General features: G+C 47.8%; 1 protein-coding gene across 5 annotated transcripts in view; it reads left to right on the forward strand.

The window, feature by feature from the left end:
• Positions 1 to 22,351, forward strand: part of MAP3K4 (mitogen-activated protein kinase kinase kinase 4) — a 107,505-nt gene that overhangs the window by 83,832 nt on the left and 1,322 nt on the right. The window contains exons 16-27 of one of the 5 annotated variants that reach the window (XR_011258723.1): positions 3,571 to 3,667; positions 4,658 to 4,786; positions 8,304 to 8,404; positions 9,086 to 9,166; positions 13,075 to 13,266; positions 14,368 to 14,438; positions 14,989 to 15,105; positions 15,197 to 15,287; positions 16,010 to 16,169; positions 18,500 to 18,622; positions 19,254 to 19,360; positions 21,170 to 21,349. Coding sequence is in view for 3 of the 5 variants with exons in the window: in XM_069598868.1 (XP_069454969.1) it covers positions 3,571 to 3,667; positions 4,658 to 4,786; positions 8,304 to 8,404; positions 9,086 to 9,166; positions 13,075 to 13,266; positions 14,368 to 14,438; positions 14,989 to 15,105; positions 16,010 to 16,169; positions 18,500 to 18,622; positions 19,254 to 19,360; positions 21,170 to 21,349 (1,358 nt within the window). In the remaining 2 variants the exon portion in view is untranslated. The remainder of the gene's footprint in view (positions 1 to 3,570; positions 3,668 to 4,657; positions 4,787 to 8,303; positions 8,405 to 9,085; positions 9,167 to 13,074; positions 13,267 to 14,367; positions 14,439 to 14,988; positions 15,106 to 15,196; positions 15,288 to 16,009; positions 16,170 to 18,499; positions 18,623 to 19,253; positions 19,361 to 21,169; positions 21,350 to 22,351) is intronic. The other 4 variants (XR_011258724.1, XM_069598868.1, XM_069598870.1 and 1 more) reach the window with 4 other exon arrangements.

The following is a 22,351-nucleotide window of genomic DNA, read 5'->3' on the forward strand; positions in this document are numbered from 1 at the left end:
ACACTTCCGGTTGAGAAGCAAGGCGTTTCTTGCCGCAGGTGGTGAGTGTGAGTGTTCTGCCCTTGCTTCCTCACCTTTGGAAGGAGGATGAGTTTATTTTCTTAACAGCTTTCCCAGGTACCCACATTCTTCACCCATCTTCCCAACTAGAAGACTCCTAATTGCTGCCCCACCCCTCCCCACTCCTGTTTGGTGTTATTTTTAAAAAGAAAAAAAGTCATCATGTATAGTATACTCAAATTACAGTTTTCAGTTCTAGTTAATATATAGTTTTGCAGTGTATGTTAAAACTTTAAAGCAGAATATCAGTAAAAAGCTATCTTACCCCATTCTTGAGATAGTAAACAAAAGTGAAACTATGTTTATGAGTAATAACCAGAAAAGAAAACTTAGACGTTTTTAACAATTTTGATTACACAAAATAAAATAATTCATAAATGGTAAATTTATTAAGCAGCGGCATTATCTTAAAGGGTACTTGCTAGCTACTAAAAGTTAGTAGACTAGGTTTTAATGCTTGATTTCTGTATCTTTAAAATTCACCCAGTTTGTACCGCTTTTTCTCATTTCTGTGAAATGAATTATCATTTGTAAAACTATTTGAACATTTTATATAAAATGTTCCATATTCTCATCAAATTTTTCATTAAGCATATTATCATAAATACTTTGAGTTTCTGATTTCCTAAAACATTTCCATAAGAATACATGATCGGGAATTCAGTAAAAATTGTTGTTGTTCAGTCGCTCAGTCGTGTCCAGCTCTTTGCGACCCCATGGTCTGCAGCATGCCAGGCTTCCCGGTCCTTCACTATCTCTCAGAGTTTGCTCAAAAGTAAAAATTACCTCTCTAAAATATTTTTATCAGATTTATTGAAGTAAAAATTACTTCTTCAAAATATTTTATTGCATGAGGAATCATTTATAGAAGAAGAAAACGGCAGTGCAAAAAAAAAGCACGTAGAAGATGAACGTGTGGAAGAACATTACAAGAGAGGAAAGCTCCTCCCTGTGGAGCAGGGGCTGTCGGTGTGCGTCACCACCGCGCTGCCCCCGCACCGCTGGTGGGACAGTTGGTTCGTGGCTCTGTCTGTGGACACAAGGTGTTCTTCGTCCTCCCTGCCCCGCGCTGGCCTGAGAGCCAGGTTGCCCCAGGGTCACGGGAGTCAAGCGACCTGGGGCTGCTTTTTGAACATCTTTGAGCCTCCCCTTCTGGTGCTTAAGATCGGATGCTGAGGAGGGTTCGGCGAGGCGCCGGCGGTCCGTGAACTGTAGGGTCTGCACATGGCAGGACTCGCCCTTTGCTCGTGTGCTCTGCCTCACGAGCAGTGAGTGAGTGTGAGAGCACATCACTGCCATCATCCCTTGCTTCTTGCTCCCCCTCGACTCTCACCAGGAGAATGGCCGGATGCTCTGCCATTGCAACCAGACGATAGCAGTCTGGTGTAGAACCTTCTGTTTTTCTCTCTGTACTCGTGTAAGTACACAGATGCGTTCTGACACGCCTTTCTTTATCGCTCATATAATCACATGAGCGTGCACACTGTTGCTTTCTTCCCGCTCCCGTTTACTGTATAAAAATTGGATCACTTTGGATGTTAATCTCTGACAGCTGTAGAAATCCCTGCATGTCAGCACGTGTAGGTCCCACTCACTCTCTTCAGTGGCCTTGTATCCATCGTGTATCTACTACAAGTCTTTCCATCATTCCCTTACATGTTTTGTTCGCCATGAAGAGCATTCTATCATAAATGTCCACCACTCGTGAAATCTGAGCATCTCTCTCATGTTTATTGGCCATTTGAATTTTCTTTTCAATGAAATAGCAGCTTTATAGCAGTTAGATACACATACTCTTAAAAGAAATGTTTTATGCATGAAGAATGTTCAGCTTGTCTCTGTTTTAACGATGTCTTTTTTATACCTTCATGGGAAATTTTTGTAGTAATTTTTGACTCAGTGGTTCTCAGTATGTCTGCTGAATTAAAGACATCACCATTCTTACCAGATCTGTTTTTTGTTTTTTGTTTTTCTTTTTTGTCTTTGGATTTGCCTAGAGTTTCTCCCATCTAGGGTTATAATAGTTGAGATAATGAGCCATAGATACAAATTGCTTCTGAACATTTCCTTGATTTTTGTTTTTCAAATTTTCCCTTTAGATGTCTCCAATTTGGGTACTTCTCTTTCCTGTGCAATGTTATTAAAAGTAAACAGAAACCATGAGAAAGGAAGTCATGTCATTTAGGGTAAAACATACTTAGAGTAGAACATTGTTGTTCCATTACTAAGTTGTGTCTGACTGGACTGCAGTGCTCCAGGCTTCTCTGTCCTTCACTGCCTCCCAGGGTTTGCTCAAACTCAAGTCCATTGAGTCGGTGATGCCATCCAGCCGTCTCATCCTCTTTCTCTTCTCGTCTTCTCTTCCAGCCCTCAGTCTTTCCCGGCATCAAAGTCTTTTCCCATGAATCGGCTCTTCACATCAGGTGGCCAAAGTATTGGAGCTCAGCAGCAGTCTTTCCAGTGAATATTTGGGATTGATTTCCTTTAGGATTGATGAGTTTGGTCTCCTTGCTGTCCAAGGGACTCTCAGGAGTCTTCTCTAGCACTACAATTCAAAAGCATCAATATTTTAGCACTCAGCCTTCTTTATGAACTCAACTCGCACATCTGTACACGACTGCTGGAATAAAACATATGTAGACTAAAATCGTTAGCATATGAAGAGAAAACATGGTGTTTCTAAAAACTAATGGAGAAGGAAATGGCGACCCACTCCAGTATCCTTGCCTGGAAAATCTCGTGGACAGAGGAGCCTGGTGGGCTGCAGTCCACGGGGTCGCAAAGAGTCGGGCACGACTGAGCAGCTAAGACACTCACACTTAAAAACTAAGGAAGGTTAAAACAAAGGTAAAAGTCAAAAGAAAACCTGTTAGGGACAAGCAGACAAAATATATCATATTCATGACTAGTTACATGCAGTTACTGAGAAAATAAAATTGTCAGTATTTTTGTAGTTACTAGGTAAGGTGCGTTTTAAATTGTGTTTAAAATTTTATCCCCATTTACCCTCTACCAGAATATTTAAAAGAAAAGAATAGTCAGTTTAAACCAGTGCCCATCCTCCTGGTTTGGTTTAAAGGAATTAAACTCCCTGTCTTCAGGAAAATGACAGTGACCTGTCCTCAGCTCAGAACCTATTGAAGAGTCACCCCTGACCAGACTCTCTTTAAAAGTGGGGACGAGGTGACTCCTTTTTAGTAAAGAAATGCTGCCCAAACCACATTTTCATCTGTCTCCTCAATGGGTCGCATGTCATACATTTCATATATTTCACTCCAGGATTTAAAAAATGTTTTTGGTGGAGAAAAGTTTGAATGTGTAATATAACTTTATTAGCTTCCAAAGAGTGACATTCTCCCAGCATTTGTATAAGTAATATGATTTTCCTACTTACATCAACGGTTCTGTTTTGGCAAAAGTAAGCCGCCTCCTGTCTCCCCTGAATTGCCTGTTCTGACAGTTTTCTGCTGGTTCCTTTAACAAGTTGTTTTTGTCACTTTTCACTGACAGCCATTCATCGGAACAGCCCCCGTCCCGTGAAGGTACCTCGATGCCATAGCGACCCTCCTAACCCGCATCTGATTATCCCAACTCCAGAGGGATTCAGGTATTTGGTGCCTGTGTAGTTGTTTGCTTCACAGATTCTTCTCTGATGTGCATCTGATCTGAGAGCTGCTGATGCTTGCTCTGATACCAAATACTGTTTTCTGTGTTGTTTATACATATTTGAAAGCTCTTATTGTCGTTGTCTTGAAGACACACCACTCTGCCTTAGTTACAAAAGGAGACGTGCACATTTAAAGCACTCTTGTACCTTTCAGGATAACTTTGTTTCTCAGCTTATTTTTAACTGCCAGCTATTAAATGCTTTCCAGCTTCAGAATAATTCTTTCTTTTCCTTTCTTTGAAAAATAACTTGAGGAAAACAAATTTGAGTGTGCATGGCATGGTAAACATTTGAAAAGCAGAACTACATGTCATTTTAAAAGCTGGAGATAAAAACTGGAGTGACCCTTCCAGTCTTAACTTCTATGTGTGTATGTAACTATGAAGCAACTTAAGTTTTGAGTGAGTTGGAAACTCTCACACATTCAAATCACTTCCCTTGAATGTGGTGGCGTTTCTGCACGTGGGAGTGGTGAGCGTTGCTCTCCCCTGAGAGTCGAGCAGTTTCTAAGTCAGTTTCATTTTTCACAGTGCCTGGCTAGGAAAGGACGGTTACTGTTAACAGTAGCTAGCTTGAGATTAGTTACTTTTTTTCACGTGCGTGCGTGCTCAGTTGCCTCAGTCCTGTCCGACTCTTTGCAACCCCAGGGACTGTAGCCCACCAGGCTCTTCTGTCCGTGGGATTCTCCAGGCAAGAAGACTGGAGTGGGGTGCCATGCCTACCCGACCCAGGGATGGAACCTGCGTTCCCTGCGTTGGCAGGCTGATTCTTTACCACTGAGCCACCTGGCCTGAATTTCAAAGAGCAGTCTGCATTTTCTGTCTGAAGATGATTCTTTGCTTCCTCACCCTGTGTTATCTTTTCCTGAAACCACGCAAGAGCCCGTCCCCTTCCTCGCCTGTGTTCCTGAAGCTCTTCTTCTCCTCCCAGCGCCCGGAGCGTGCCCGCGGACGTGCGGAGCCTCGGCAGCCCCGCGCCCGCACCCGCCGCCGCTCGTCCTGGCCCCTCGGGCAGCGACCCGGCACCGCCCAAGCCCATCAGCGGTGCCCATGAGACCAGGTAGTCTGCCCTGCCCCCGCCCCGGTGCGGGGCCCATGAGACCGGGTGTTCTCTGTGCCCCTTGCCCCGGGTGCAGTGTCCATGAGACTGGGTGGTCTGCCCCACCCCTTGCCCCGATGTGGTGCCCATGAGACCGGGTGGTCTCCACGCCCCTTGCCCTGGGTGCAGTGTCCATGAGACCGGGTGGTCTGCCCCACCCCTCGCCCCGGTGCGGTGCCCATGAGACCAGGGGATCTGCCCTGCCTCTCGCCCCCGACATGGTGCCCATGAGACCAGGGGGTCTCCCCACCCCTCGCCCCCACCCCCGCACTCCTGCGGTGGCCTCGGCTCTGGGGTGTGTCCCAGGGCTCATGGGCTGCTTTTGCATGGCCGGGCGATGCTCAGGGGCCCTCCTTGGGGTGTCGTGGCCCCGGAGCTCCAGCACGAGACCATCTGCCCGGGTTTTATATTTCTTTGGCACAAACGTTAACCCAAAAGACTCGAGTCTCTGCCGATAATAACCGTGCAGGGAGGGTCAGTGAAAAGAACCCGGTCCAATGGTAGGAGAATTCTTGCAAGTGCAGTGCCTTTCCTGTGGAGTTTCTCAGGGGCCCTCGAAGGCGACTTCTGTCTGGGTCATACCTAGAAGTGGTGGTGGTGATTTATGTTCTTTTTTAATCTTTTTTTAAAATCACTTTTCAAACTCAGTTTCCTGATTTACACAGTTGTTGATTAGAAGTAGTTTATAGTGGTGCGGAAGACCATTTCATGAGGTTTGCATCTCGTACGGAGACTAGATCATTACTAGAGAGAGCTGTCAGATGCTTGGCAAGCTCCAGACAAACGTGAGCCTCTTGCCTGACATCTGCTGTGTCAGTACTGAGGCCGTGGCAGCTTCTCCCATTTTGGCCGAGTTATTTGGTGGTGGGGCAGCGGGGGGGCTTATAGGGGATCTCATCAAGATCTCAGATGCTTAAAGGAGAAAGGACATTTGGTGGCTCTTAATCAACCCTTGTGCCTGGTGACCGAATGGACACTGTCAGCCTCCTCATCTTCCCGTAAGGATGCTGACAGAGTCAAACAAAATTGAACAAAAACGATGAAACTGGGAAAGAACTTGGTGCTCTTTATCCTGCTCCCAAGAAGAAATATTAGCATGTTGGCAGAAAGGTGACATGTGGTTTTAGAATTTAACATAGACTAAAGTATTTTTAATTAACTTATTTTTAATGGAAGGATAACTGCTTTACAATATTGGGTTGGTTTCTGCCATACATCAACATGAAGACGAAGATATTTTTAGACTTAGTCTATAGCAGTGTAAAATGTCTACAGATATTTCCCATTTTCTCATGCATTAAAATAATTAATATTCCCTAATTTTTAGTAACAAATGTTTGTCTATAACCAAAAAAAAAAAAAAGCCCAAGTATTTTACAGCTTAAGCAGTCAACTAAAAAAAAATTAACAACATTGAATAAATTCCCATTGACCCTCTCTTTTTTCTGTTTAGAACATTTCACGGCAGACATTTCCACATGCGCTTCATGGCCGTGTGGGGGGGTTGCTGCTGTCTTTTCTGTTAGTTCCATTCGGGAAGTGATGAGCCCTGAAACACAGCCATAGTTGAGAACACTCAGCCTGCACTGTGGTTCCCACGCGATTTCTCCAGAAGTGAAGGTCTCGTGAACTCTTGGTTCAGGCTTTTGTCAGTCGGGGGTGCATACCTTGAAACAGATTGCTGTGCAGGCTGTCTGTGCCCACCCTTGGCCTCAGGCCCTGCCCAGGTGGTTTCAGAAGTGTTCTTCGTTTATCCTTTAGGACAGTCCTTGAGATCTAGACATTTTACTTCCGTCATAACGTGCCATCCTAAAGGCTTTTCCTCACCGAGGAGTGAAGTGGTCTGTACTTCCTGGCGGTGTGTGTGACGGGAGGTAGGGGGCCGCGGGGCCAGCCCCCTGCCGCCCTCCAACCTGAACCTCTGCCGCAGCCTCCCAGGCTTCCGTGCAGGGGCCACATGGTGCCCCCAGACGGGCTCTCCGCGCTGCCCCTGGCTGGGATGGGCTGAGGGAGGCAGGGTGGTTCCCGGGCTCCCTGACCTCGGCAGCCTGCCTTAGAGAGACGTGAGCCACAGGGAAATTTTTACTTTGCCCTACGGCATCCGATCAGCACTTTGATTTGATATGGTTTGACTTAGGAAATGGGCTTCCGCGATCTTAGCATTGTCAAGAAAATAATCTTCCAGTGTTCTGCTTGCTGGAGTAGCTCTTAACTGGTTTGCGAGACCCGGTTGTTTATTTTTCAGGAATTGTGCAAGTCAGTTGTTAGACCACGAAAACTGTTGAAGTCTGCAGATTCCCGCTCCCCCTGCAGCGAGCGGTTAGGCTTTCACTCATACACCATTCGGTTGAAGCGTGTTTTCTTGCCTGTTGCCCTGGGAGAATCTGAGGATGTGGAGTTAGCTAACCTCCTCTCTGGGAAAGCAGGAAGACAGGGATGTTGGTGGCTTCTCCATGGTCCCAGGATTGGCGCAGCTCAGGAGGACGGTGTTTTCCTTCACCTTAGCATCAGTGATGTTTTTCCATGAAACGATACCAAGACTTCTCAGTGAGCTGCGTAGCAGATGTCCTCGCCCCTCCAGACTTAACACGGACTGCACTAGATTTGAGAGTGTAGGGAGATAAAAAATAAGCCTTGCACACTTCATAATTTGTGAATGTCTGTCCAGTAGACCATGTTTCTTTAAACCTGCTCAGTCTGTAATTAAAAAAAAGCATAAAAGCTACCATACTTCATTATATCATTCGCTTAAAAAAATATGCACTAAACTGGTTAATAAACTAACACTATGTTTATTTCCGATGATTTGGATTATAATTTAACGCTTGCCCTTATTTAATTCTGGGCTTGATTTACCCTTTTGTGGACTCATTCTGGATTGCTGAGCACTTCTGGAAAAGCCGCAACTTAGCTTTGCCCTTTACATGTTAAGCTTCCTGCTCTTCTGCCCTTTTGCTTGGCTACTGCTTCAGAAATGGTTAGGCATTCCCTTCCACTTGCTCCTGAAGAGACCTGAGGTCTTGTGAATCGTAACGATTTTAGCACTTTAAATAGAATTAAGTACTTGAATATAATGTGATGATCATCTTAAATATCAGCCAGATTTGGCTCCTAATTTTAATCCATCCCGGGCTTAAATTAGAGAGCTGTCCACACACGTCAGCAGTACTTCAGTAACGACTGTTTTGTTTTTATTTTTGTTGCTGTCTTTAACATGAAGCCATGTATTGTGCAGCCAGTTCTCCTGTGTTCTCCTTCCAAACCCCAGAGACAGGTGTCTCGGTGGGGGCGCTGTCACTTGGGGTGAATCAGGCCGTCTTGGTTTGGGGGCTGTCCTTCATGTAGGCCTTTACCCATGGATGCCTGATGTTCTTGGGGGCAGAGTCACCCCCAGTTGAGAATCACTGCTCTAGAAGACTCGGACATGTCTTTCAAGGTCTATCAAATTGATAGCTTAATTTTCGAAATGTTGAAACAGGGGTTCCAGCGTCCCTGAAAATGACCGCCTGGCTTCCATCGCAGCTGAATTGCAGTTCAGGTCGCTGAGCCGCCACTCCAGCCCCACCGAGGAGCGCGAGGGTGAGTGTGAGCTGTCCCCTGCGTCCCCCGCCAGCCTCACCACTCGTCCGGGACCTCTGGCTCCCGCTGAGAACAAGGAGTGACAGAGCCTTGGGAGAGGCTTAGTGCTGGGCACGTTGGCCTTTAAATACAGATGCCTTTCTACGTGTGCGTTTTCTCCCTCTGTTGCTAAATAATTTTTGAAAATTATTGTTCCTGATATTTTAATTGTCGAGCACTCTTAATTCGCTTTAAAAATATAAAGTGGCACTGCGCTGTGGATGACAGGTTTTATTAGAGTGCAGAGCTAGGAGTCTTCGCCCAGAAACCACACCGTTGCTCCTATAGTTCTCCTGTGCCCTCGGGTAGGACCCCGGGAAGGGGGGACCCCCTCCCAGCCACTTCCAAACCCCCCGCAAAAATCCAGTTTTTGCTCAGTATTCTGTTGTCTGTTACTTGTGGAAGCTTAATGTAGTTAAAGTCCTGTAACCCCATTAACAGCTCCTTAGTTTGGTGCCGTTTGCTCTGAATGATTGTAGGGACAGCTTTTCACACTCAGAGCAAACAAATCAATCACTGGGAATGACAGGCTGGTGGTTCGCTAATCATCACTATCACCTGCACTTCATTCTCGCTCTGAATCAAATATGCCTGTTTGTTTTATAAGTCTTATTAGTTTGTATGAAAAAATACTTTCTGCAGAACCAGCATATCCAAAAGGTGATTCAAGTGGGTCAACTCGAAGAAGTTGGGAACTTCGGACGCTTATCAGTCAGACCAAGGGTAAGAGAAAGAATGTTGAATGTTTAAGCAGAAAGCAAACAGTTTCAGCTAAAACGTGCCTCAGCTTATGACTTACTCGACCTTCTACATTAATGTTTTATGGTCCCTTTTGTGCCTCTGGCGTCACTTCCTGTCTGTGCTGTGTGTGTGCAATTCCTGTTTCTTATCATTAGAAGTTCCTTTGGAGCAGGAATGTGTTTCTCTCAGTTTTCTATTCTTTAAACAGGGTGATGTTCATTTTATGTGATATTCATCTTATGGGTGGGCCCTTCACCTAATTCTTTGTACATGGTGTGTGTGTTAAGTCGCTTTAGTCATGTCCAACTCTTTGCGATCGAATGGACTGTAGCCCACCAGGCTCCTCTGTCCGTGGGATTCTCCAGGCAAGAATACTGGAGTGGGCTGCCATGCCCTCCTCCAGGGGATCTTCCTGATCCAGGGATCGACCTCGCATCTCTTATGTCTCCAGCATTGGCAGGCGGGTTCTATACCACTAGTGCCACCTGGGAAGCGCTTTGTACATGGTCAGTTAGTCAGTTCAGTAGCTCAGTCCTGTCCGACTCTTTGCGACCCATGAATCGCAGCACACCAGGCTTCCCTGTCCATCACCAACTCCCGGAGTTCACTCAAACTCGTGTCCATCGAGTCGGTGATGCCATCCAGCCATCTCATCCTCTGTCGTCCCCTTCTCCTCCTGGCCCCAATCTTCCCAGCATCAGAGTCTTTTCCAATGAGTCAACTCTTCGCATGAGGTGGCCAAAGTACTGGAGTTTCAGCTTTAGCATCATTCCTTCCAAAGAACACCCAGGACCAATCTCCTTTAGAATGGACTGGTTGGATCTCCTTGCAGTCCAAGGGACTCTCAAGAGTCTTCTCCAACACCACAGTTCAAAAGCATCAATTCTTTGGCACTCAGCTTTCTTTATAGTCCAACTCTCACATCCATACATGACCACTGGAAAAACCATAGCCTTGACTAGATGGACCTTTGTTGGCAAAGTAATGTCTCTGCTTTTGAATATGCCTTCTAGGTTGGTCATAATTTTCCTTCCAAGGAGTAAGCGTCTTTTAATTTCATGGCTGCAGTCACCATCTGGAGTGATTTTGGAGCCCAAAAAAATAAAGTCTGACACTGTTTCCACTGTTCCATACATGTAGGAATATAATAAATACTTGTGAAATGAATAACCACTTATTTATTATGTTAAGTAGCTGAGAGAAAGCATTTGTCGTACACAGCAGGTGATTTGTCCGTACGACCCAGAAGAATAAATAGCAGAAAGGGCCCTGCTCTAGCACAAAATGTTTTCGCGTATTCTTCGTCAGAACAGTTTTGAGTCATACCTAGGCAGAACGGATCCAGTTCTCTTTTCGTAAATGATCCGAGTTTCTGAGAGGCCAGACGTTTGGCCGAGGTCGCCTGTGCTTGCCCCCACAGCGCCCCTCTGGAACATGTGTGACTGAGCCAGGAGGGTTGTCACCAGGCCCAGAGCAGTCACGAGGGGCTTCAGGGAAGGTCAAGGCTTGGGCTGGCCCCTGAAGGAGAAGGAGGTCTGTGTCCAGCCAGAATGGAAAGTACAGAAAGAGAAACATATCTGGAGGCCCAGTGACTTAAGAGCAGCCCAGCGTGCCCGGCCCAGCCTGGCGAGCGTGGGTGTAAGTGGAGGCGGAGCTGAAAGGGTGCGGGGAGGTCTCGGCATAGCCGGTCTTCAGCTGTGGGCTCAGTGGTCCAGGCCCTGCATGCAGACCGCGGGCAGCCCCTGAGCCTCTGCAGCATGCAAGCCTCCCGTGTTCAGGGAGTGGGGGGTGGGGGGTGAGGCGGATGGCGGGGCAGGCCTGCGTCCAGGGGGAGTTGGGAAGCAGGCCCGAGCGCCATCGCGGGCAGTGTGAACGAAGATGCTGACCACGGGGCGTTCAGGAGGCAGGGGCAGTCGCGAAGCCGCATTCGCCAGGCCAGGCAGGTGAGGCACCTGTAGGGTTTGGGGGTCGGGGGACGTTCATCAGCTCGAGCCCAGTGGCAGGGAACGGGTTCTCCGCAGGGCCTCTTACGTCATCAGCGGTTCCCACGGATACCAGGTCTTTGTGGTAATTTTCAAAACAAATCCTTTGTGGTCAAGTAAACTTGGGAACTCTTGGAAGAGTTACAGTTTGCACAGACATCTTAAAAGACTAGGAAATCTTGAGAAATGTTTACTGTAAAAGAAAAGACGATTTCCCAGAAGCATTTAACAGTGGAGCCCCCGGCCTGACAGCCGTGAACCTGGATCAGTGCCAGGCAGGCATGATGCGCCACGTAGTGGGGGAAGGGAACCGGGGATCCCTGCTTTTAGGAAGTGATTGTAGTTGGAACTTCATAAATCTCTGGGAATTTCTCTTCTCAGAGTAACCTTTCAGTCGTCCCAGTCCCCATTGATCGCTTTGATAGAACATTCAGGTTCTTAGATGCCTCCTTAGGATACTGCATGTGACAATTGCAGAGGTCGAGAGCTTTTCACATTATGGATTGTGACCTGTTAGTGGGTTGTTGTAAAATCAGCACGCACACACACACACATGCAAATTGACCCAGTCACATGTAGAAAGAGTAATCGTGTTTCATGAAATGGTTATTTTAGATATCCATGTAAAAGATACTTCTTTCTATGAATCATGATAAAGTAAGTTGGAGAAACAGGTGGCTAGATGGAAAAATAAGGAAAGATAATAACAAAAGCTAAAATTTTCCCAGTATTTTCATGTTCCAGGCACTAGGCTAAATGCTTTGTGTGTAATTTCATTGAGTTCTCATAGTATCTCTGAATGAGGTATTTTTGTTTTGGGATTTGATGGCGAAAGAAGGTAATTCACTTGTTGATTTTCAAACACCTAGAGAAAGGTGAAGCCTGGGTTTTGTTCCAACCATTCTGACTCTAGAGAAAGGAAAGCTTTACTCCCTTCCCAGCAGAGAGCAGAGACAGCTTCCTGGAGGGGAGTAGAGCTCTGACAGCTGGAAGACAGGGAGGCGTGAGCACGGGCGAGGAGTGAGGCTCGGTGTTGTGTGCTCCGTGGAGGCTTTGCAGTCAGGCTGGTCCGGAGACTGCGATGGGGCCAGGGGCAGTGGCCAGGAGAAGCGAGCCTGGAAGGACCCTGTGTGATGGCCTTGGACTGTTGGTCAGCAAGTTGGGATAAACCATGAAATAAATTATGTGGGTAAACAATGTGATCAGATTTTACGTTTGAGTAAGAGAATTCTGGGGGACTCCTTTGTCGCTCAGTGGTAAAGAATCCGCCCACAACACAGGAGACCTAGGGCACACGAGCTCGATCCCTCGGTGGGGAATATTGCCTGAAGAAGGAAGTTACAGCCCACTCCAGTATTCCCGCCTGGGAAATCCCACAAACAGAGGAACCTGGTGGGCTCCAGTCCATGGGGTCGCAGAGAGTCAGACATGACTGAGCGGCTAAACAGTAAAAAAATTTTGAGCAGTGAGAGCAAGTGGAGAGGAGAGACTAGAGGCAGACAGGTGGTGACTGCAGAGTCTAACCAGTTAGGAGAGGAAACTGTTGATTCTGTTTGCTGCTGCTGCTAAGTCGCTTCAGTCGTGTCCGACTCTGTGTGACCCCATGGACGGCAGCCCACCAGGCTCCCCCGTCCCTGGGATTCTCCAGGCAAGAACACTGGAGTGGGCTGCCATGTCCTTCTCCAAGATTCTGTCTGAGTAGCTTCTATTCTGTATGTGTATTTCCCTGTAGTGGATTGTATGCTCTGAAGATGTTAGCTTTTGGGGACTTGAATTCAGATGCTGTGTGGCTGAATAGATGATGCTTGCTGGAGTGCTAATGTCTGTGGATCCGTTTTTATGATTGTTTGCTGGAAGTCGACTTGATTGTGGTTGTTGGGATGACTGAGTTTATACTTCGGCCTGCAGATACCGCTTCTAAGCAAGGACCCATAGAAGCCATTCAGAAGTCAGTCCGACTGTTTGAAGAGAAGCGGTATCGAGAAATGAGGAGAAAAAACATCATTGGCCAAGTCTGTGACACCCCCAAGTCTTACGACAACGTCATGCACGTTGGCTTGAGGAAGGTGACCTTTAAGTGGCAAAGAGGAAACAAAATCGGTAAGGAAACTCAAGAACATGACACAAAGATGGCCCCTGTTAGAAATAACGACAGTCACACTTTTTTAGGCTAAGTCTCCTATGGTTGGTTGGTCTTTCTCTCTGACAGGCGTGGCAAATAAACATCCTCTCTTTTGCACAGGGTTCTGATTTTTTGGTTTCACTTGTAAGATATGTTCTAAGAACAGTGTAAAAGAGATTTTTAAATGATTCATTCAGTGGAATAGTTCTGCTTGACAGCTCCAGAAATTGCCAGTGGAGAACTCCATAACTCTTACTGCTTTGGTCTCGTCTGTATTCTTTACATCTTATTCCCACACGATCCTTACTGAAGCGAGACTGAATACAAATGCCAGTGGGGCTGTGTCTTCAAAAACATTAATTGATTTCCAGATGGAACAGTTTCCTGTTACATAACTAGTGACAGACTGTGTGGAGAAGGAGCTGATTAAGTTTCAGATCTTTCCCCCTTTCAAACGCATTTATCGGTTGAGCATTTAGGTCTGAAGACACAAACGCAGTTGTAATATAGGACCCTGTGAGCCTCAGGAAGTTTTTGTAGAGCTGTCAGGACAGAAGACACCGAACAGAATCAGACCCTTTATAAATGGTGTGAATTCTCATTGTCAGTCTTATGTAGCCATATATCCCCTTAGTTTAATGTTTCAGAAGGTGTCTTAGTAGAATACCCCACTGACATCCCACACACCTGGACGGACAGCAGGGAGGCCTATTGGGATGGCAGCCAGGCCTTACCCCGGCTGCGCCCCTGCCCCCGGCCCAGACCTCCCTCAGGGCCATAAGGGGCTCCAGAGTATGCACCAAGGGCTCAGCACCGCCTTCAGGCCCCTTCTGGGATTTGCCGGTCGGTTCTATTCTATTTACAGGTATTTACAGGTAAGACATAGTGAAAAGGTTGCCCGAGACTTAGGTTATCAGGGAGCATTCAGAAATAGTTTGGCTCTTGCAGTAGTAGACTGTGGTAAGCCCGATTCTGGACATGGGAACGTGGAGTCGGGATGGGAAGACACCGCTGCACGTTGGAGTGAGCTAGCGTGGCCTGGCCTTGGGGGCTGAGAGCGCGTCTGTCCCTGTTCACAGGGGAAGGGCAGTACGGGAAGGTGTACACCTGCATCAACGTCGACACCGGCGAGCTGATGGCCATGAAGGAGGTGGGTGCCCGGCCCTGCGGCCTCTGCGCGGGACAGTCGGAGCGAGGCTTGTGTTCACGAGCTGGGGGCTTGCCCAAGTGCTCCCAGGGCACCGTTTCAGACGTCTCAAATGCTGACGTTTCCCACAGTCTAGGCATTTATACCTTTGGGGCCGTGGGGCACTTGGTCGGGGGGTTTGGGGGACATTTGTGATAAGGTTCAGGAATGAGCAGCCTGTTAACTGCTAGAGATAGAATGGCAGGAGCCAGGGACGCCCAAGGAAGGCCCCCCGGGAGACACCGAGGGCTGTGGCGGGCGAGGCCAGTGCCGCGAGCCGTCGTGGGGCGCCGGGCCCGTGCGGCCCTGCCCGTCAACCCCTGCAGCGTCTCCTCATCCTCGCCAAGGGGCACTTAGGTCAGTTAATTCAGTCCGCAGTTAGGAAAGAGATCCGCTGGCTGCTGTCTGAGCGTGTACTCTAAAGCAGGCGGGCTTAACTCATCAGCGAGGGGAAGAGAGCCCGCCCGGAAGTCAGGTGGGCGCATTTCTAGTTTGTGCCGGTTTCCTTTTCCAGATTCGGTTTCAACCCAACGACCATAAAACCATCAAGGAAACTGCAGACGAGCTGAAAATCTTTGAAGGCATCAAGCACCCCAATCTGGTTCGGTATTTTGGTGTGGAGCTCCATAGAGTAAGCCAACTTTGATCACACTGTGCGGTGTGAGCGGTCAGTGAGGGCGCAGGTGGAGTCCTGTCCTACATCACAGGTCTTCTCATTTCAGAGCACAGTAACTTTGCCCAATTATCAGGAAATCTCCATGAGTTACACCATTTCTGCCTTCTCTCTGAAACTAGAGGAGTCCTTCCTGAAATGTAAGTTGTAGACCGTAGTCATTAACCCGACATTAGAAAGCACTGAAACCCATCCTGCCAATCGGAAGATTTCTCTAGTGCCCCCCGACGCTGCTGTCGCTTGCTTTTTTCTTTTTCCCCTTTGGTTTTTTGCCGAGCCACTGTTGAACACACTGTTCAGTCATTTTTCTTTTTTCCTTTTGTTTGTATTTAAAGAACCATTGTAAAATGAGAGAAAGCGAAGACCTCAGCTTATTTTCCCCTGTGTGTTTAGCAGTAAACACTTGGAGGGAAAGAGGATCACCTGGAGCTTCTTGGTGGAATAGGAGCTTCTGGGGAAGTTGGATACTGGCGATTTTTAATGTTTTTCATGGATAAATTCATATCTGAAAAGGATGTGTTTCAGTACTTAATAATACATTTATAGGGACAGTCCTGTTGGTCCCTGTCTGAGATTATATAGCAGACTGAAATTTCAGAGGGTTACAGACATTTATCACCTGTGATTCGGCGATGGTCTTATCCCAACAAGCTGTATAATTCCAGACAGAGGAGGCAGGCAGAGACACCACTTTTTATAGAGGAGTTAGAAATGACCGTTTTGAGATGAATTCAGACTTCAGGATGACCAGTGTAGCTGACCCTTAGAAGGAAGCGTCCCCGGGGGCGTGGCCAGTGGAGCGTTCCAGGCTCTGCACTCAGCGCCCAGGTGGACATGGGGCCCTGTGTGGTTCCTCCCGCAGGAGGAGATGTACATCTTCATGGAGTACTGTGACGAGGGCACCTTGGAAGAGGTGTCGCGGCTGGGACTCCAGGAGCACGTCATCAGGCTGTATACGAAGCAGATCACCGTGGCCATCAACGTCCTCCACGAGCACGGCATAGTTCACCGTGACATTAAAGGTGATCCCCACACTCTCCTACCCACCAGGGCATCAGCCGTGCTCAGCACGGGGTGGCTGCCCTCACTTCTCCAGAAAGAAACAGCTTTACTTTGAATATTCTTCTGTAAAGAACCCAGCATTGAGAAACTGTACAGGCCGCACATCTCCTTCCAGGAGCACGTAGCTCTGCTCTTTCTACTCAGCACTACATTTAGCCAGATCTGTGCCCCAAAATGAAACCTGCTGCTGTATAGGCTGATTTGGCTTGTGATCAGAACATCCTTTCTTTCCCTTCTGAATTTGAATGTGAACATGTTAAGTGATGGTGAGTCAGGAAGGCTGGTGTCAGTTACGGTTTACAGCTGAGTTTGCGGAGAGGGCAGTTTATTTGGGTTTCCCTGGTGGCTCAGATGGCAAAGAATCTGCCTGCAATGCAGGAGACCCGGGTTTGATCCCTGGGTTGGGAAGATCCCCTGGAGGAGGGCGTGGCAGCCCACTCCAGTGTTCTTGCCTGGAGAATCCCGTGGACAGAGGAGCCTGGTGGGCTACAGTCCATGGGGTCACAAATTGTGGAACATGACCTAGCGACGAACACTTTGACTTCAGGGTTTATTTACGCCAGCCTCCTCCAGTGTAGAGTTCTGCTCGAGGTCAGCTTGGTCACGCTGACTGAAGGCAAGTGCTAGCCCTTCTCTTGTGAGGGGAGCAGCCATGCTTATCCCAGAACTGCCTCCCTGTTTACCTGACCCACACCGTGCTCCTGATCTGTGTATTTGGGAGTCTCAGGGATAGTTAGAATGACAGATTAGGTTGGTCTCTAACTGACCCCAGACTGAAGGATTTCATTCTCTCCCTTGACCTGAGGCCAACCTACACAGGTTCACTGTAGATGGCTGGACTTGCGACCAGGCCTTAGCCTCCGTGGGGCTGGGCCACCCCCGGGCCTGCTTTGCACACTCTGTCCTGGCTTCTGCGTGCCCGGTGTGCCCGTCTCGCTGCCCGCCCACCCCGTCCACCACATTGCTTTGTTGTCTGGGCATTTGCTTCAGCTCTGGCTGAGGCCATGGCATAGCCCATTTCCAGTTGTTCTGACACAAACACTAAGGAAGTGGTACCTTCGTGTCGTTGGCCGTGGCCATAAAGAGAATCCCTCAGAGTCCTTGAATCAAGTCCATCCCTGTGCATCCGTGTGCTGATCTTTAGAGCTCAGTGTGGCTGAGAGAGAGGGCCTGTGAGTCAGCTCTAGAACCCCGCATTAGCGCAGTATGCACCGGGGGACAGCCTGCCCTGGGAGCGGGGAGGGTCAGCAGCTCATTGTGCAGCTGGCTGTCTAACATGAGGGCTCTATATGGCCTTTGGAGGGAGGTACCTTGGACAGAAGGCTGAGCCATGTGGCTCAGTGAGAGGGGTTCAGGCCTTGTAGCCTGCAGGAGGCGGGGCCACCCCGGGAGATGAACGGTGACCCCAGGTTCCAACTGGAGTACGAGCCAGGTGTGTGCGCTACTCCTGAGATAGGAGACGTGCACAGAACATTCTTTGCATCAGCCTGGACTCAGTCTGATGGCAGCTTCGGATGCATCTCTGCAGACCAGCAGAGAGAGAGAGAGAGAGAGTGTGTGTGAGAGTGTGTGTGTGTGTGTGTGTGTGTGTGAAGTCTCGATTACACTTGCTTCCTGCTACGGCCACTGCTGAGGCTACACCAGCTCTCACCTTCAGAACTGCTGCCACAGGCATTTGTGGTTTGTAGGTAATTTCCCTTTGAAGTATCTCCCTGGGTTTTTAAAAAATTTGTTGTTTCATATTTGGCTATTGTGGGTCTTCGTAGCTGCATGCGGACGTTCTCTGGCGGTGGTGAGCAGGGGCTGCCCGTCCTTGCGGTGCGCGGGCTCCTCGTGGATGTGGCTTCTCTCTGTGCAGAGCGCAGGCTCCGGGTGCACAGGCTTCAGCAGTGGCAGCGCTCGGACCCGGCAGTTGTGTTCAGCTGCCCTGCGGCAGGCGGAACCTTCCCAGACCAGGGAGCATACCCGCGTCCCCTGCATTGGCAGGCGGATCCTTATCCACTGTACCACTAAGGAAGTCCCTCTCCCTGCATTTTTAATGTTGGAATTTATGCGTGTGTTTCAGTTCAGAATTTGTCAAAGCTGTCTGCACTGACATTAAAATTTCTTTACTTTTTATTACCATTTGTGAATGAGGCTTAAAATCCTTCTAATGATAACCCTTTGCAAGTAAAGTATCATAAATCTTTATAATGTTGCGAATCAAGTTCCTGATAGTTCAGGTTACCACTTAAGCTTCAAAACGCCTGTGTTGTGTTTCAGAGGCTCACCACTGCTCATTTCTCCTCAGGTGCCAACATCTTCCTGACCTCGTCTGGACTAATCAAGCTGGGGGATTTTGGATGCTCAGTGAAGCTTAAGAACAATGCGCAGACCATGCCTGGTGAAGTGAACAGCACGCTGGGGACAGCAGGTGGGTCCGGCGGGGTTGGGCTCTGCCCTGGGGCTCCCTCCAACATGCTGGGACCCTGCCTGTCCGCCTCCTCCTGGCTGGCAGACATGGGGAGTGGTCAGGGCTTCTCGCCAGGCTGGGAGGAGCCATACCTGAAAGTGCTCATCAGATTGGGAAGTCACATATCTCCCTTAAACTTACAGCGGGGAAGAAAGGCCTCATTTCCCTTCCCAGAAAAGCCTTGTGTTTCACACTGGGTTTATTAAAACTATTCTAGTCAAAACAGCATTATGTTTAAACGGTGATTATTTGTCTTGATCATTTAGAAACATGTCATAAAACTTCACATTCTCTTTTGCAGGTTAAATTTCATACTTTCTGTCACAAATAGAATTTATGTGAATATTTGCCCATTCAGAATTGTCTTTTAGGAGATTAATTTGGCTCCTAAAATATCCATTCAAGAAATTATTTTGAAATATTTATTTTGAAGTCTTGATATTTTTTATTATGTAATTGAGAGAAAGTTTCCCCTGAACAAATCAGTTGCTTCTTCTCTGTGGAATATTAGATAATATTAATGTTTTGCTTGGCTCTTTTAATTCACGATGCTGTATTTGTAACCCGTTCCTCGTATCTGTGGCTTTTAAAGCGTACATGGCTCCGGAAGTCATCACTCGAGCCAAAGGAGAAGGCCACGGGCGTGCGGCTGACGTCTGGAGCCTGGGGTGTGTTGTCATAGAGATGGTGACTGGCAAGGTGAGCAGAGCCCAGGCCTGGTGGAAAGCCTTGAGGGGGCCGCTTTGCATTAACAGAGCAGTCATGTGGCTTCACTCCCATTGTGAATACCAGGAACACGTTTCCTGCAAAATAGAGAACATGACCTGTCGAAAGATACGGTAAGTTAACATGAGGGACAAACTAGAAATCAAATCAAATGTTTATCAGATGCATGACTTGGAGGAGTCCTCCAAGGAAAAGGAAAAGCACGTTTCCTGCAAAATAGAGAACATGACCTGTCGAAAGATACGGTAAGTTAACATGAGGGACAAACTAGAAATCAAATCAAATGTTTATCAGATGCATGACTTGGAGGAGTCCTCCAAGGAAAAGGAAAAGCACAAAACTCCAGTTAAAACATAGAAAAGTAAACAGATACGAGAAGAGACAGAAGTGGAAACCTCCTGTCCACACAAAGACTGGCATGTGAATGCCTGTATCTGTTTTATCCATAATTGAATAAATGGATAAACTGTGATAATCCACACAACGGAATGTTACGCAGTGACAAAAAGAAACTGGCCGTGAAACGACAGGGAGGAACCTGAAAACGCGTATTCACTGCCGAGTGAACGAGCCCAGTCTGAAAACGCCACATCCTATGTGACTCTCAGCCTTCTGCCTTTCCAGAAGAGGCAGAACAGGTGCGTCAGAGAAGATCGGAGGTTGCCAGGGCTTCCCAGGTGGTGCTCGTGGTAGAGAGCCAGCCTGCCGGTGCAGGAATTGCAGGTTCGATCCCCGAGTTGGGAAGATCCCCTGGAAGAGGGCATGGCAACCCACTCCCGTGTTCTTGCCTGGAGAATCCCATGGACAGAGGAGCCTGGCGGGCTACAGTCCATGGGGCCGCAAAGAGTCAGACACGACTGAAGCGATTTAGCAGTGGGAGACGGAAGGAAGGACAGACAGAGCATATCGATTTTAAGGGCAGTAAAGCTGTTGCGTGTGACGTAGTATCTGAAAATCCTCAAAACTGATCTGATGTAGATACTGCTGATGAACAATTGTACAAACGTATAAAGGTTGTGTGTTTGGCAGGGGAGGTTTATAGCATTAGTTGTAAAGCAGAAAGTTACAAACCTCAAGTATTATTACTAGGAAATTAAATTATTATACAGCTCGACTTGGCAGTAGCTGAGAATAAGTGCTCAATAAATATTAGCTAGTATTATTTCTGTTGGCATTAACATAGGTGCCCACGGTACCTGTTATTTCAATCAAGCCATATGTTGGAAAAAGAGCGAGTTCTCATACTGAAGAATACACATCTCAATAGCTAAACAATGGTACATAAATTGGGAGGCTATGTTCTTTCCCCCATGAATCTCATTTCCCTGTAACTGTAATAAAATAAGCTTGGCACTAGTAAAATTTAATGTTGATTATTCAACAAGGTAGCATATTAACCATCCCAGTAAGGTAGCTGTTGGGTTTTGTTTTATTGACATTTTAATATTATTTTATGTTTTAGATGACGATGACATCTAGGTAATGCTGGACGATAGGACACCTCAGGGGCTAGGCAGACTATGCCCACCGCCTGATTTTGTAAATAAAGTTTTATTGGAATGCAGCTATACCCATTCATTTGTATATTGTAGCCTAAGCCTGCTTTTATGTTATAATGGGAAAATTGAATAGTTGTGACAGAGACCGCCTGGCTTGCAAGCTTATGTAAAAGTTTGCTGGCCTTGGTACGTATCGATACTGAGATGTCTAAAAAGAGACAGGGCAGCTGCTTTTTCTTTATGGTCACATAGTGTCGAAACCTGATTTTTTCCCTGTTTTTAGAGACCTTGGCATGAGTATGAACACAACTTTCAGATTATGTACAAAGTGGGGATGGGGCACAAGCCGCCGATCCCTGAACGAGTAAGCCCCGAAGGGAAGGACTTCCTTTCTCACTGCCTGGAGAGCGAGCCCAGGATGCGGTGGACAGCCAGCCAGCTCCTCGACCATTCCTTCGTCAAGGTTTGGCAGAGTGCTGAATAAATGTTTGTGTTCTGTTTGCATCTGGCACTTTAATGAAATTTGGAAGCTTAAATCTATACCTGAAATGGGAAGGAGCTAAAATGTCCGGTGCCGGGGAATTCTGTATGTTTTTTTTCCTTTGGGCAGATGTTCGTTGTGGTTCTCCTTGACCCACGTTGGTGCTTGGAGGGGCCCTTGGGACCGTGAAAGGGGATTTTCAGGGGGACGGGGTGAGAGACAGTTTCTCTTCAGAGCATGCAGTCTGCTTGAGTGCAGGGTTGGTAGCAGCCAGTCTCTACTGAGGGAGCAGAGACGGACTGAGTACCGAACAAGGGCCGTGTTAGAGCCGTGGCGGTGGAACGTGTGCCACGTTGCGGCGTCACCGAGGAGAGGACTTCCATCCCATCAGGTGACCCCAGCTCCTGCTTCCTTCAGAGTGAGATGCCAGAGCCGTTGGGGAGGGATTAGCCAGCTCAGGGAGCAGAGGCAGGAGTCGGGGGGACAGAGTGGAAGGGAGTCTGCCTCCCAAGAGGGTGAAGCTGGGTGTCAGTGAGAGCTGACGGTGCACAGGATGAGGCTGGCGGCCAGCGATAGCGCCCGAGGGTAGGCAGGAGCCGTGAGAAGGGATGTCAGTTTTATCGTCAAGCACGACACGATGATTGTGCTGTTGAGTGACGACTGTGGAGGCAGGAGGCTAGGTAGGAAGCTGGCAACACGGCCGAAAGGGTGGGAAGGGAGGTCAGGGGTGAGGGATCAGCCACGCAGTCCATCCTAAAGGAGATCAGTCCTGGGTGTTGGTCGGAAGGACTGATGTTGAAACTGAATCTCCAGTACTTTGGTCACCTGATGCAAAGAACTGACTCATTGGAAAAGACTCTGATGCTGGGAAAGATTGACGGCGGGAGAAGGGGACGACAGAGAATGAGATGGTTGGATGGCATCACTGACTCAATGGACATGGGTTTGGGTGGACTCCAGGAGTTGGTGATGGACAGGGAGGCC

Source organism: Ovis canadensis, chromosome 8, assembly GCF_042477335.2.
Source record: "Ovis canadensis isolate MfBH-ARS-UI-01 breed Bighorn chromosome 8, ARS-UI_OviCan_v2, whole genome shotgun sequence".
Classification (NCBI taxonomy): Eukaryota; Metazoa; Chordata; class Mammalia; order Artiodactyla; family Bovidae; genus Ovis; species Ovis canadensis.